The sequence below is a fragment of the Musca domestica genome, unplaced genomic scaffold (assembly GCF_030504385.1).
Source record: "Musca domestica strain aabys unplaced genomic scaffold, Musca_domestica.polishedcontigs.V.1.1 16, whole genome shotgun sequence".
Classification (NCBI taxonomy): Eukaryota; Metazoa; Arthropoda; class Insecta; order Diptera; family Muscidae; genus Musca; species Musca domestica.
In genome coordinates this window covers 16379943-16394611 of record NW_026712219.1, presented here as the reverse complement: position 1 = coordinate 16394611, position 14669 = coordinate 16379943, and the positions used below count along the sequence as shown (strand labels likewise).

Sequence of the window (14669 nt, the reverse complement as noted above, 5' to 3'; positions counted from 1 at the left end):
CCAAATAAGATGAAATTTGGCACATGCGACCGAATAGAGTCTAGAAGCTAGTATGCCAAATTTTGAAGATCGGTTCTGATATAGCTATAGCTCCTATATATACTGTTCATCCGATTTGTCATATTTGTTACCCACAATCGTAATATGCACTCCGTAACAACGATATTCAGGGAAATATATCAAATACAGCTCAGAAATATCTTTGCCAAATTTTATCGAGATCGGTTCCGATTTGGATATAGCTCCCATATATATTTTTATCCGATTTCAAAAATTAATTGTGCACCAAATGGGCAATACAAGTCCGAATTTAAAAGATACAAATGCTTCGGCATATTTAGTCCTTTGAACTTTAAATTATAATTATAATCATAGCGTGTATGATTGAATTCTCCCATAAAATCTTTTAATTGTTATGCGCAGCTGTACTAAATTAGCAAAGTGGTGTAGGGTATCATAAATTCGGCCCCGCCCGTCTTTAAAACTATATTTACTGGTTTTTACTTGTTTAAATATATTTAAAGTTGCGTTATTAATAATCCAACCTTTTGCACTTAAGGAGTGATCCAATATTGTCCGTTGCCCGATCTAAGAATTACATTTTCACACTTCATCTAATATTAACAAAATATTGGGAAGCGTAAAATTTAAAAAAAAATGAAAACTTATTTCCAAATTTATGGAAATAATCGTTAAGCAATCGCTTTTTCTCTTCAAACTGTCGACACTCTTTGGCGTAGGTGATTGAGGAGTGATTCATACCAGATCTTGTGTTGGTAGAAATATTGGGATGTGGAAAATTGAAAGACAATCTGACGCTTAGTTCGCCTTTTTGTAAGAGATATATTTATTCAAAATTTTGACTCGTTGTGGGGAGGTGGTACTAACCCGATATATTCCATCTTCACACCAGATCTTGTGTTAGTGGAAATATTGAAATGTGGGAGGCTTAGAATGAATAGGAATTAATGCTTACTTCGCCGTTTATGAGAGTTTCGGTTATTCCAAATTTTGACCCATTGTGGGATTACCTGAAGGAGTTGTCCTATGTATTCCATCTTCACACCATTTTTTAGTAGCAATATTGGGATAAGTGAAATTTTAATAAAATTGGATGCTCTGTTCGCTTCTTATAATTTTTTTGGTTATTCAAAACTTTGGATCCTCCGTAAGAGTGGTACCAGAAGGAGCGAAGCCGATATCTACCATCTTCACAAAAAATCTTGCAAAAATAGTAGGACCTGCAAAGTTTGGACGAAATCAAATAATCTTTTCCTCTCCTATGAGGTATATTATTTTCCTTGAAAATTTTGACCTTTTATGGGAGAGGTACCAGAAGGAGTGGACCAATGTTGTCCATCTCTAAACTCGATTTAAGTTTGGCAATAATATTACGATGTACCAAATTGGGACCGAATCGGATACTCTATTCCTGGGTCACTATGCGCACCAGACAGATAGATAGACGGACACCCTTAGATCGACTCCAAATGTCCTGAAATGGATTTGGTCCAAAGAGATCTATGTTTTGAAGCCGTTTTTCGATGAGGCACATTTCTGTAGCCGTATGGCTAAAGGTATAAAATGAGTAACGTATTAAGTACCACCTACAATTTGAAATTTAAAACCAGTAAAGAAAGTCTTAACGTCGGGCGGGGCCGACTTTATGATACCCTAAAACACTTTGCTAATTTAGTAGAGCTCCACATAACAATTATAAGTTTTTATGGGAGAATTCAATCATACACGCTATGATTATAATTATAATTTAAAGTTTAAAGGACTAAATATGCCGAACATCCAAATCGGAACCGATATCGAAAAAAATTTGGCAAAGATATTTCTGAGCTGTATTTCATATATTTCCCTGAATATTGTTGTTACGGAGTGCATATTACGGCTGCGGAAGATAAAAATAACAAATCGGATGAACAATATATATGGGAGCTATAGCTATATTTCTGAACCGATCTTCACCAAATTTGACATACTAGCTTCTAGACTCAATTCATCCGTAAGTGCCAAATTCCATCCCATTTGGACAAATATTAGACGTTTGGTGTACAAAAATAAATCGGACGAAGTTATGTATGGAAGCTATATCCAAATCTGAACCGATCTCGATAAAATTTAGCAAATGTATATCTAAGCTGTATTTGAAATAGTTTCCCAAACAATTGTTGTTACAGAGAGTATATTACGGCTGCGAAGGACAAAAATAACAAATCGAATGAACAATATATATGGGAGCTATAGCTATATCTGAACCGATTTCGATCAAATTTGGCACACTTATTTTCAGGCATAATTTGGTTGTATGTGCAAAATTCCATACTATTCGGGCTAATATTACACGTTTGGTGCACAAGAAAGGCAAATCGGACGGAGATCTATATGGGAGCTATATCTAAATTTTGACCGATTATCTCTAATTCCAATAGGGTTCGTCCATGGGCCGAACAAATTATTTGTGCAAAATTTCATCTGGATAGGGCAATAAATGCGAACTGTACTTTGTTTAAAAAATACATGGACAGACGGACGGATGGACATGCGTAAATCGATTTAGAATGTGATTCTATGCAGATCATCAAAAGCCTGTTACAAACAAATGCACAAAGACATAATACCCTGACCACCTTGTGATGTAGGGTATAAAAAGGGTACTATTTTTGGTACCATTTTTGCCAAATAATATATGTACTTGGGTAAAATAATAATACGTATATTAAATTCGATAAAACTGTACGTACCTAGCAAAAAATCTCATTTGAAAATAACAAGTTTGAGAAGTATATTTTTGTACCGGTAACTACTTACAAAACAACCTATCTTATTTTCACACCGACATGTCATAGGAAGTACGTACTTACCAAACCAGCAACCTGTAGCAAATGGATAAGTTAAAGAACAATCGGTCTATTTAGAACACAAGAGGTTAATTTGTATTTAATTTCATCACACCTTCATTATTTGACTTCTAGTCATAACTATCTTAGTAGAAAATGGTACGAACTGCAAGAGATTTGCAAAAGGCGTTTTCACAACAATAACAACAAATTCCACATTGCGGAGTCTGAAGAAAAGCCATCAGCTCATTAAAGAGATCTTTCCAATTATTTATTTAAATAAAACTTAACAACCAACAAATTATGATTTATCATTATTATTCGAATCACATTTGATTGTGCCTTCCTGCAGAAGTTTGCTAACCTGGCTGGATTTGATGTAGCGCTGAAAATTGTTGCCGATAATCAGCATGAGAAAACGCTCCTTTATATAGGTTGGTAGCACTCTAAAAAAAACAATAATTTAATAAAGCAATATATTTAAATTCCCCTTCAATTTTGTACTCACTCCAATAGTTTATACATATATTTTACGGAACCGGGTATTACGAGCTCATCTTCGCCGGCCAACATACCCTCGACAATGCGACGAGCCACATTAGAACCCGGCGCACCTTGAATACCATTCATTTTAATCAGTTCCTCCACACACTTATTGGTGTTCAAAAATGTTGGCATCACGGTGGTGGCCGTAATATTATGACCAAGTAGCGCAAGCTCCGAACGTAACATCCATGTTAGATGACGTACGCCCGCTTTGGTGGCGGCATACACGCTCATGTTGGGAAAAGCCAAGAGGGCAGAGGCCGATGCAATGTTAACAACGTGACCACGATTAAGTTCCTTCATTTTGGGTAGAAATATTTCGGTTGTCTGGAAAAGGAAAGGAATAAATTAGGTTTTGGAATTTGAATTGAATTATTGCTTTCGGCTATATTGACTTACATAACACACGGACGCAAGATTAACATTAATCATGCGCTTTACTTCCTCCAGTGGTGGCTGGTAAGCGGTGGAAAAGAATAATATCGCGGCATTATTCACCAGAATTGTTGTATCACCCAAATCGGAGGTGACTTTGTCTTTTAACTCTGCAATTTGTTTGTGATCGGAGACATCAACCTGAGATTGAAGAATGAAAATATTAGAAAAAATTGGTTTATGAAAATTCAGAAATCATAACTCTTTCGGGAGATTTTTTAGAGATAAAAGATTTTTGGAAGATAAAGATCTACGGGCAATGGATTTCTTAAACAGATGAATAATTGTCAACTAGGAACAGGAGATCTTTCGAAAACTTTCTAAAGATCGAAGACCCCTCTAAAGGACTTCCATGGAATAGAGCCCATTTCGAGTTATTCTAGAGAGAGAGAGAGAGAGAGTAAATACCTTTTGAAGGGCTTCGATGGAGAAAGGACTTATTGTAGGTCTTCTGGGCACTGTAGACTCAATGGAGACCCCTCCAAAGAACTTCCATGGGCTGAAGACCTTCTCGAATTATTCCACAGAGAGTAAGTCTTCTGTGGACTGAAGTCTTCTGTGGACCGAAGACCAAATAAAGCTCTTCTACTGATAGAAGATTTTTTCTAAACAGAAAACCTTTCCAAGGTCTTCTCCTGAGAGAAGAATATTTTCTATAAACAGAAAACCTTTCAAAAGATCTTTCAGGGTTAAAAGTCTTTCAGGTAAAAAGTAGTTAGAAGTCTTTTTGGAGGTCGCCTGTAGACAGAGGAACTTCCGAAGGTTTATTTTTATAGTCAAAAGGTCTCTTGAGGTTCTTTTATAGACAGAAGACATTTTGAGGGTCTTCTTTATCCAAAAGAACTTTCAGGATCTTCTGTAGACAGAAGAGCTTTTCAAGATATTCTATACACAAAGGATCTTTCGAGGATCTTCTATAGTCAGAAGATCTTTTGAGGGTATTCAATGAAATATTGAAGGTATTTTATAGACAGAGGACTTTTTAGGTCTTAGCCTTTTTGTAGATCTTATATAGACAGAGGACCTTACGAAGGTCCTTTATAGTCAGAAGGACCTTTGCGACTCTTTTTAAAACAAAAGACATTTTGAGGGTCTTCTATAGACAGAAGACTTTTTAAGGATCTTCTATAGACAGAATAATTTTTTGAGATAGTCGATAGAAATATTAAAGGTATTTGATAGATAAAGGACCTTTTAGGTCTTCTATGCTCAGAAAGCTTTTTGAAGATCTTATAGAGGCAGAGGACCTTACGAAGGTATTTTACATTCAGAAGGACCTTTGAAACTCTTCTTCTATAGACAGAAGATTTTTTTTTGTTTTTTTTTTTTTTTGAAAGAAGGACTTTTGAGGCTCTTCTCAAATTCTTTTGTAGACAGAAGAGTTTTAAAGGGTCTTTTATAGTCAAAAAGCGTTTTGCGTTCTAAAGGCAGGAGACTTTTTACAGCAGAGAACCGAGATGAACTTTTTAAGGTCTTCTATGTATAGAGGAGTTTCTGAGGTTCTTCTACAGACCTTCTATAGCCTAAAGACCTTTGGAAGACCATCTTTATTCAGATGACCTTTCCAAAGTCTTCTACATACATAAACATTTTTGATGTTCTTTTTTCCAGAAGTCATTTGCAACGTCTTTGGCAGATGAAGGACTTTTATGAGGATTTTCTGTATCTAAAAAAAAAAAAATAAAATCTTTAAAAATTTTTAGAGAGGGTCTTCTATAGACAGCCCTTTTCAAAGCCTTCAATGTACATAAGATACTTTTAAGGTATATTCCTTCACATAATACTAAATGTAGTGCTTTTCAGTCCTTTAGTGTACTCGCACTTCGAATTTCCAACAAAACCCTTTGGGACATCTACCCTTTGTCACATCAGTGATTCTCATTCCCAATTTCAGAATTGTAGTTCTATTAAGTACTTTTCGTACTTTTTCTTATATTAAATGAAGAGATTTTTGCTCTTTTCGTCCATATTCTACCAAATGGTAGCAAATTTGAATCTCCTCGAATTTCCAAAATAAAAAAAGTTTTGTAAATCTATCCAACACCTATCAGCAACGTTCATTCCATATTTCAAAATTCTAGCTTTATTTCTTTACCAAATACAACATTTAATACCATTTGGTACTTTTCGTACTTATTTAGTACATATTTTCAACTCCATTTCCATATACCAACCCCACTGCTCAAAAAGAGATCCTAATACCAAAATTTCTCATCAGCGAGCCTTATTCCATATTGAACAAATCTAACTCTATCCCTTTGCTGAATAAAATATATTACTTTTTTAGTACTTTTTAGTACACTAATAGTTCACATTTCCAAAAAGAAAAACTTATCTCACCTCTACAAAAGTACATTGACCCATATGGAAGTATTCAAGATTTAAGCTTCTGCCGTTTCACCTGGGTGATGAATCAGTGATCAAAATGGAAAATTCGAAAAATAGTTTCAAGGTCTTCTATAGGCAGAATAGTTTTGCAAAGCCAGAAGACTTCTTCTTTTTCAGCCCTCTTATCTTCTCTACTTTTCTTTTCTCTTTTCTTCTCTTCTAGTGACATAGAATATCTTAAATGTCTTCAACAAATAGGAACCCTTTTTATAGAGAATTCATTTAAACGGTCTCTCTTTAGATGACTGACCTTCTTCAGACACAAAAATCCCCTCAAACGGTCTTCTATCCGTAAAATCTCAACGTAATTACAACAAATATACAAACAAAGATTTGGCAAATTACCTTGTACGCTTTAGTCTTAACATTGTACGTTTCCGCTATGTGCTCAGCTGTTTCTTCGGCCAGCGTCTGCTGAATATCAACGATGGCAATGCGACAGCCGCGTTTGGCCAAATCAATGGCTATTTCTCGACCCAAACCTCTGGCAGAACCTGTTATCTGATAGAAAAATAGAAAACAAAACAGTGATTAACATAAATTAAAAATATAAACAAAATTTACAAATGTATCTTAGCTCCGGCTTAAGAAATTAGTCAAACAAAAATGAAAGTAATTTAAAAATGGAAATATTCTAATTTTTGTTACTTCTAAATGTTGTCTATATTCCAAAAAATTACTATAGCGATGAGCAAAAGAGGAAGATATGACTCGGTTCTTTGTATTTTCTAACGTCGAAATTAAGTACATGTTATTTTCTTATTGTTTTTATTTTTTTTTAATGGATGGACTTCATTTTTTTTTTAATTTTCCCGATTTTTTACTGAGATTTATTGAATGTAATGTCACCTAGAATCTTCGACGACATTGTTGAGCTTCAAAATTTTACAAAAAAAAAAAAAAAAATTCAAGAACGTAAAAAATACTTCATGTTGAAATTTACATTTACATAGAGGCTTTACCAAAAATTAACCGACATGACTCATTTCTTAAACAACTGCTCTTTATTAAAACTTGCGAAAAATAGCTCAAAGTTAATTAAATTTAAGGATTCCAGCCTACCCCTTCACTAAATACCAAATTTAGTACTATTTACTACTTTTCCTACAATTATAGTACACATTTTTAAAACCTCCTCCATATCTTAATTCCAGATATCAACAGAAATTTCAATATCAACTTTGAGGATTCCAGACCTATCACTTCACTCAATACCAGATATAGTGCCATTTAGTACTTTTCGTACATATAGGACGCATTTTTAAATCACCCTCATATCTTAACCCCGGACTCCAACAGTGACGTCTATATCAATTTTTTTGTTCTATTCCATCACCAAATATTAAATTTAGTACTTTTACTACTTTACTTTACATATCCGAAACCACCGCCATATGCCCAGACTACACATGAACAGCGACCCTAATATCAAATTTCATAATTCAAACACTGTCTGTTAGCCCAATACCAAATTGTACTCGTGCACTTGACATACACATTTCCAAACCACGAATAAAAATTTTCAAAATTCCAGCTTCATCACCCTAAACCTGACTGTTCCAAATTTAGTACCATTTGGTACAGTTCGCACATTTCGTACACATTTCCAAAACCACCTTCAAATATCAAATTTACTTTTCCACCTCTATTCTCACACCAGATTTCAAGTTTTTAGCTCAATTCGTTCACATATACCATTTGGTATTATCATTTTGGAAGTTTGGTACCATTTTAGAACTTTTTGTATCTTTAAAGTTAGAGCTTTAAAAAACAATTTCGTACACTGATCCTTCACTCCTTCAGTGCCTCTCGTTCCAAATTTCAGAATTCCAGCTCATTCCGTTTGTCCAATACAAAGTATTAAATTTGTAGTACATTTTGTACCATTTTGTACCATTTTAGTAAGCCAGTCTCATAATACGTCTACGCACCATACGACCGATTTTGACACATATGGCCGAATTCAATCTGGATATAGATATGGCTATAGCCCCCATATATTGCAGCCTACATATAATTACATCTGCCAAATTGCCGAAGTCGGTCCATATTTGGATATAGTCTCCATATATGTCTTCATCCGATTTCACGTTGATTGTGCACCAAATGTGTGATATCAGTCCAAATAAGATGGATTTTGGGGCATTCGACCGAATTTACCCTAGAAGCAAGTACGACAAATTCGATGAAAATCTGTTCAGATTAAGTTATATATCTCCGATATGCACTCTTTTACAGTGAAATCTGGTACAGTTATAGTAAATTTTCCTCCTTCAAATTTAGTTCAAATTGATACCTGTCATAAATAACCTCCATTTGATTTCAAATTATAACTGGTACGATCATGGTAGGTACGGCACATAAATTCCCAAAATAAACGTTTTTTGTTGCGGGTAGTTCTTCTAAATGTGCTTCTGAGTATAGGATGGGTCGATTTCAAATTTATTTCACTATTTTTTCTATGGCATTTTTATGGGCTTTCGATGGCTTCATCTGCATTCACCTTAAACCAAACTGTTCCAAATTTAGTACAGTTCTCACATTTAGTACCGAAACCACTTTCATATATCCAACTTACTTTCCAACCTCGATTCTCATACCCAATATAACCTGCACTCCATCGGTGCCTCTCGTTCCAAATTTCAGCATTCCAGCTCATTTAGTTTGTCCAATACAAGGTATTAAATTTTTAGTGCGTTTTAGTACTTTTTGTAACGTTTAAGCACGAATTTCAATTAAGCCAGTCTCATAACTCGTCTGCACACCATACGCCCGATTTTGGCACATATGGCCGAATTCAAAATGGAAGAACGTGTGTCAAAACCAGTTCAGATATAGCTTTAGCCCCCATATGTTACAGCCTATAAATACAAATTGCCGAGATCGATCCATACTTGGATAAAGCATCCAGATATATATCATCATCCGATTTCACGTTTATTGTGCACCAAATGTGTGATATCAGTCCAAATGGGTTGGATTTTGGCGCATTCGACCGAATTTAGCCTAGAAGCAAATACGACAAATTTGATGAAAATCGGTTCAGATTAAGATTATTCAGATTATATCTCCGATATGTACTCTTTTGCAGTAAAATTTTGTACAATTATAGTAAACTACCTGGCCCGGTCCACGTTGCCGGCCCGTAGTTTTTGTCTATTATGCATATTTGTCAAATCATAATTATTTACAGATATGACTGATATAAGTGTTCACGTACTGGTCGATAAAAAGTGTTTTAAAATGCCTGTACCCATATTTAATCCGTGGGCTTCAATATTTAAACTGTGGGCTTTAAATGTGTGGATGTGCTATACAAATCTATTAAAAAGTATATATCAAACTTATCCCCGTGTAAGGGATCAAATTAATTTTTTGTATGGTAAAAATCGTAGCAAAATTTTCCAGTCAAAGGAGCAGAAATTTGGAATTTACTATATTTTGTACACCTCATATTTGAGGGCTGAATGATTTAAGAATAGCCAAAGTTAATAACTTTTTTTAAAGCCATTAGCACCTCAGATTGTGCATTAGAGTCCTCATAAGTCCCCCCAACCATGTCGGCCTGTTTGTCCGCCAAAAGGTGGACTTGAGGGGGTACTATTACATGAAGAAAATTCTAAAATTTGTAGATATTTTGAAATTTTTGTGTAAGATTTTCACCCCCAAATACACATTTTTGGTCAAATCCTTTGAAATATAAATAAAATCAGGAGGTACCTTTATATGGGCACTACTCCGGAACTTCGACCTACATTGAAAACTTTCTTCTACCCCTTATAATCCAAGATGACAAATAGAGGCCAAATCAAAAATATAGCAGAACAACATAGCATGCAACATAAGTAAAAATAGTTTTATCCACCTCATAATTGAGGGCAGGATGATTTCAGAATAGTCAAATATAACTACGATTTTACACCCATTACCGTAAGATGGGAATTAATTTTATTTGTCATTTAAATTGTAAGTTGGAGATCCCATAAAGTCCACATTTTTCAACTTGGTATAATTCAATGACGATTCAACAAATATTCGGTCCCGTGCTACTTTCTTATATTTGTAATTTGTTCATGTTTTCATAATTTATTTCATATAGATGTACATCCCAAATCTACGTTCCCAACCAATATTCTCTTGGGGGTTACAAATTCAGTAGAATACAAAATTTTCTTTTCTGACCCCACATTAGATCTGAAAGTGGACTTGGGGATACTCCAATGTGGGGACTTTACTTAAATAAATTCCTATGTGAATGTGGTCAAGACCAATATCGGCCCTACTCTGAAAATTTCAAATTTTATGCGAAGAAGTTCTCCTTAGAAACAAAGATGCCAAATAAGGGCCAAACAATGAAAAAAGTGGCCAAGACTCCAAAAATAGCTTTAATCATACAACGGTTATATAAATATGAAATCAGGTTGTACCCTTATCCGTCCGTTGGGAAGAATTTTTGTAAGGATAGAAATCTTACTAAAAGTCCCATTCGTTCTACTATTTTGCATTTTGAGCTCTCGTTGTACGGATTATTGTCACATGAAAGAAGTAGGTTCACCCTTTAAAATGAACCCCATTAGGCTTTTTCGGTCATTTTTGTTTGTTTAAATTTGTTCGTATCTTCCAGCTGAACCGCGTTATAGGCCCTGGAGTTAACATCGTATTTCGCAAAAAAAATGTATTTAGTGAAAAATTCGGTGCTACTTCCATGTAACCCGCCGTCAATTACAGTTCTCAAGAAATCAAGTCAATTAAATAAATTGGTATTAATATTCGAATTCAAAAATAAAATATAAAATAAATATAAAATAAACAGTACAAATGTACATTAGAAACAAGTAAGCAAAGGCTAAAGGATATTTGCCTATATTCTTCAACGAAATCAGGGTTAGACGCCAGAAGTTCGCCTTTTGTGTATTTTTGATTTCGCATGCAAGTTTTTTTCTGCGTGTCGATAGAATGGAAATGTTGGTATTTTTTTCACGCAAAAGTAGTGGTCGATACTACACGTTGTCCTAAACTCTAATTTCATGCCAGATTTCGTGTCCTTTGGTTTCTATTTGTGACCTTTATAACGGCTGCAAAATCAGGAACATTTTTATTGTTGATCCATTTCAACCCCTAAATATATTGCGGACATCTTTGAAAACAATAGGTCTAGCCCTTCTGAGCCTAACCCTACCCTTGTGAAATTTTCGTGAGGATCGAAAGATAATTTCAATCTGTATACAATAACCCAAGCCTGTGTTGTAAGGAGAAAAAATATAACAAAATGTACACTTCAATATTATAAGTCAAAATGAAAAAATCGCATGCGATAAAAAATATGAAAAAATAAAAATATGTCACAAAATACCAGAAAATCTACATAAACAACATAACATGCATCTTTTCATGCGATTTTAATAGATTTTATTCTTTTATGCCAGGAGGGCATTCTGAACTGAGAAAGTTTGTCAAAATCGTCCAGCCATTCTTGAGATATAAGCATTCTAGCTAACATCCCCTTCCTTTGTATATACAAATTGTATATATTTCGCTATATCTACGTAACGGTCAGAATTGACCTGTTCGTCTATTTGTGATTTCGCCGGGATTAAAAATATTCACGGTTTAATGAAAATTTTTGAATTTTTTCAACACAAAAGATATGGTCTATTTTACCCGCTAAATATTACCCGATGACCATCAAAATTGGAAGGCTTCTGCCCAGCCCTAAGCTCTAGCCCCATGCTAATTTCCGCTTTGATTGGTCTATAATTGCGACCGGTAGAGCAACTGCAAAAGCAGGAATTTTTCAGTTTTTGGTCCATTTCAACCCCTAAATATTATGCGATCTTCTCCAAAAGAAATAGGATTCTATTCTGACCTTAACCCCACCTCCATTCTAAATTTCGTGAAGATCGGGCCATAATTGCGACCTGTAGAGTGATTACAAATTAACGTGGACAGACGGACGGATGGACATACATAGCTAGATCGACTCAGCTCGGCGAGATAGGAACATCCATATATACTTTCCTATGTGGGAAATATTTCGAGGTGTTACATAATTTTTGGCCCAATCAAACTTATAATACCCCCAACACATAGTGTTGTAGGGTATAAAAAGTAAGTCAAAATGGAAAAAAATCATGTAAAATAAAACATTACTATAGTACATTTCAAAAGTCAAAATGAAAATGTTAATATATCACATTTTTACGCGATATTATCCTTTTCGGACAGGAGACAATTCCGAATTTGTATGAATCGTTAAAACCAGTCCAGCGGTTCTTTAGTTATAAGCGTAGTAACTAACACAACTTTCTTTTATATATATATAGATTTGACTCCTTCAAATTTAGTTCAAATTGATACCTGTCATACATAACATCCATTTGTTTTCAAATTATAACTGGTACGATCATAGTAGGTACGGCACATAAATTCCCGAAATAAAAGTTTAAGGATATTATAAGGATGTATTATATAAACGGCCCACCAGACTTTTCATTTTTATTCACTGGTTTTTCTATGCCATTTTCATGGGCTTTCGAAAGCTTCATCTGCATTCTTCACCCAACTTCACTGGTATTTTCAATTTAAAATGAAATTTGTTCGAATATTGAGGCCTGATACATAAAAATAATTTTTGGAATTTTTGTCATAAAACATTGAAATAGGCCACAGTATGTGGGGTGTTCACTTCCCAGCATCTGAGGTATACATTTTTGGTTATGGCTTTACTTGGTGGATATACTGGAAATATAGCCTCACTTACTATTTTGAGTACCATTATCACTATATTATTTACATGTTATTATGTAACGCATATTGTTTAATATAAAATGCATGCACATAAGTATTATTAGGAGTTACAGCTTTTTTACTTAGAGATTGACATATATCAACAAAATAGTATATTGAGCTGATGAAGCACTTAAATATTTTGAACCATGTTAAATTTTGCATAGAAATTTAGCACTGATATCTGATGAGCCTTTTGCAAATAAATGTCAATGCAGTTTTAATAATTTTTGTGAAAAATTCTTCTTAATTCAGAAGTTCAAATTTCAATCCATAAGTATCACATTATTTTTTCAAAATTATTTTTTTCTAATGTGTGACACTATTTTAGTTTATGAACTATATTTTTCACAAAAATTAATTAGTAATTTATTTTTTTTTTTTTTTTTTAATTTAAAATTTTTTAACATTTTCATTACCACTGCCACTTCATTGCTCAGCGAAACACTTGGTGTCTTGGGTCGTAACCATTTCACCACTTTATAGACCACGGATACCACAATAATCGCTGGATATACCGCAAGCAGGGCTATCAAAGGCAATTGATTTATAAAAAAGCTAAAAATCCAATTGTTGCTAATCATTGTTGTTATTGTTTTATTGCTTTTATTTGTTTTTATAATCTCCGTTTAGAGTTCAAAATTGTGTGCGTTTTTTTATTGTTGTTGATAACTTGTCTAATAGTTTGATCTGTTTGAATGTAATGTATAGACAATATTAAAAGTCGAATCGCAGCATTGCTTCTATTTATAAACCTTGGTGAGGCGGTCAACGAGAAGCCAGCTCAAATGCTTCGATGCACTATTGGGGAGACACGCTTTTGATAATAACAATAATATAAACGTTTTAAAATAGAACATTGATAACGAAATGAGATTTTGTTCTCTTAATTTGAAGCTTTGAATTCAAGTCGAACTGATATCTCTTTTTATGTTAATGAACAAGCTATCGGACTTACAAGCATGTTCCTAACGCTATCGGCTTACACGTGTTGAGGTAAAGTAGTTGTTGTTGTAATAAATTAGAATATAATTAAAGTTTAGTTTATCGTTTTTTCTGATGCGTCGCAGTGACTGAGATTGAATTTTCTATGTAAATTTCAAAAGGTAGAATATTGAAAATAAGAATTGCTATTTTCAAATTTCAGAGAGGGAGAGTTGCGCGGTAATAAAGAAAAAAATATTTTTTTCAAAAAAATTTTCGAAAACAAAATTTCGAAAAATTTTCGAATTTCGAAAAAAATGTGGGTTGTACTGATTTGAATGCGGTTTGTGCTAATTTTTTCCGATAATTTTGTTTTCAATATTTTTATACCCTTCACCATACATAGTATGGAGAGTATATTAAGTTCGTCATTCCGTTTGTAACTCATCCAAAATATCATTTAAGACCCAACAAAATATATATAAATATATTCTTGATCAGCGTAAAATTCTAAGACGATTTAGCCACGTCCGTCCGTCCGTCTGTCTGTTGTAATCACGCTACAGTCCAAACGAATTTAAAAGACACAAATGCTTTGTCATTGATCCTTTGAACTTTAAATTATAATTATAATCATAGCGTGTATGATTAAATTCTCCCATAAAAACTTTTAATTGTTATGCGGAGCTCTACTAAATTAGCAAAGTGGTGCAGGGTATCATAAAGTCGGCCCCGCCCGAC

General features: G+C 34.0%; 1 protein-coding gene across 1 annotated transcript; it reads right to left on the bottom strand.

The window, feature by feature from the left end:
* Positions 1-3098: 3098 nt before the first annotated feature.
* On the bottom strand, positions 3099-13725 carry LOC101891166 (estradiol 17-beta-dehydrogenase 11). Its single transcript, XM_005179040.4, has 5 exons — positions 13424-13725; positions 6564-6719; positions 3795-3971; positions 3358-3722; positions 3099-3295 (listed from the first exon to the last, which is right to left on the bottom strand). The coding sequence occupies exons 1-5, from the start codon at positions 13586-13588 to the stop codon at positions 3151-3153; spliced, it is 1008 nt and encodes a 335-aa protein (XP_005179097.1). The 5' UTR covers positions 13589-13725; the 3' UTR covers positions 3099-3150.
* Between the last annotated feature and the right edge of the window lie 944 nt (positions 13726-14669).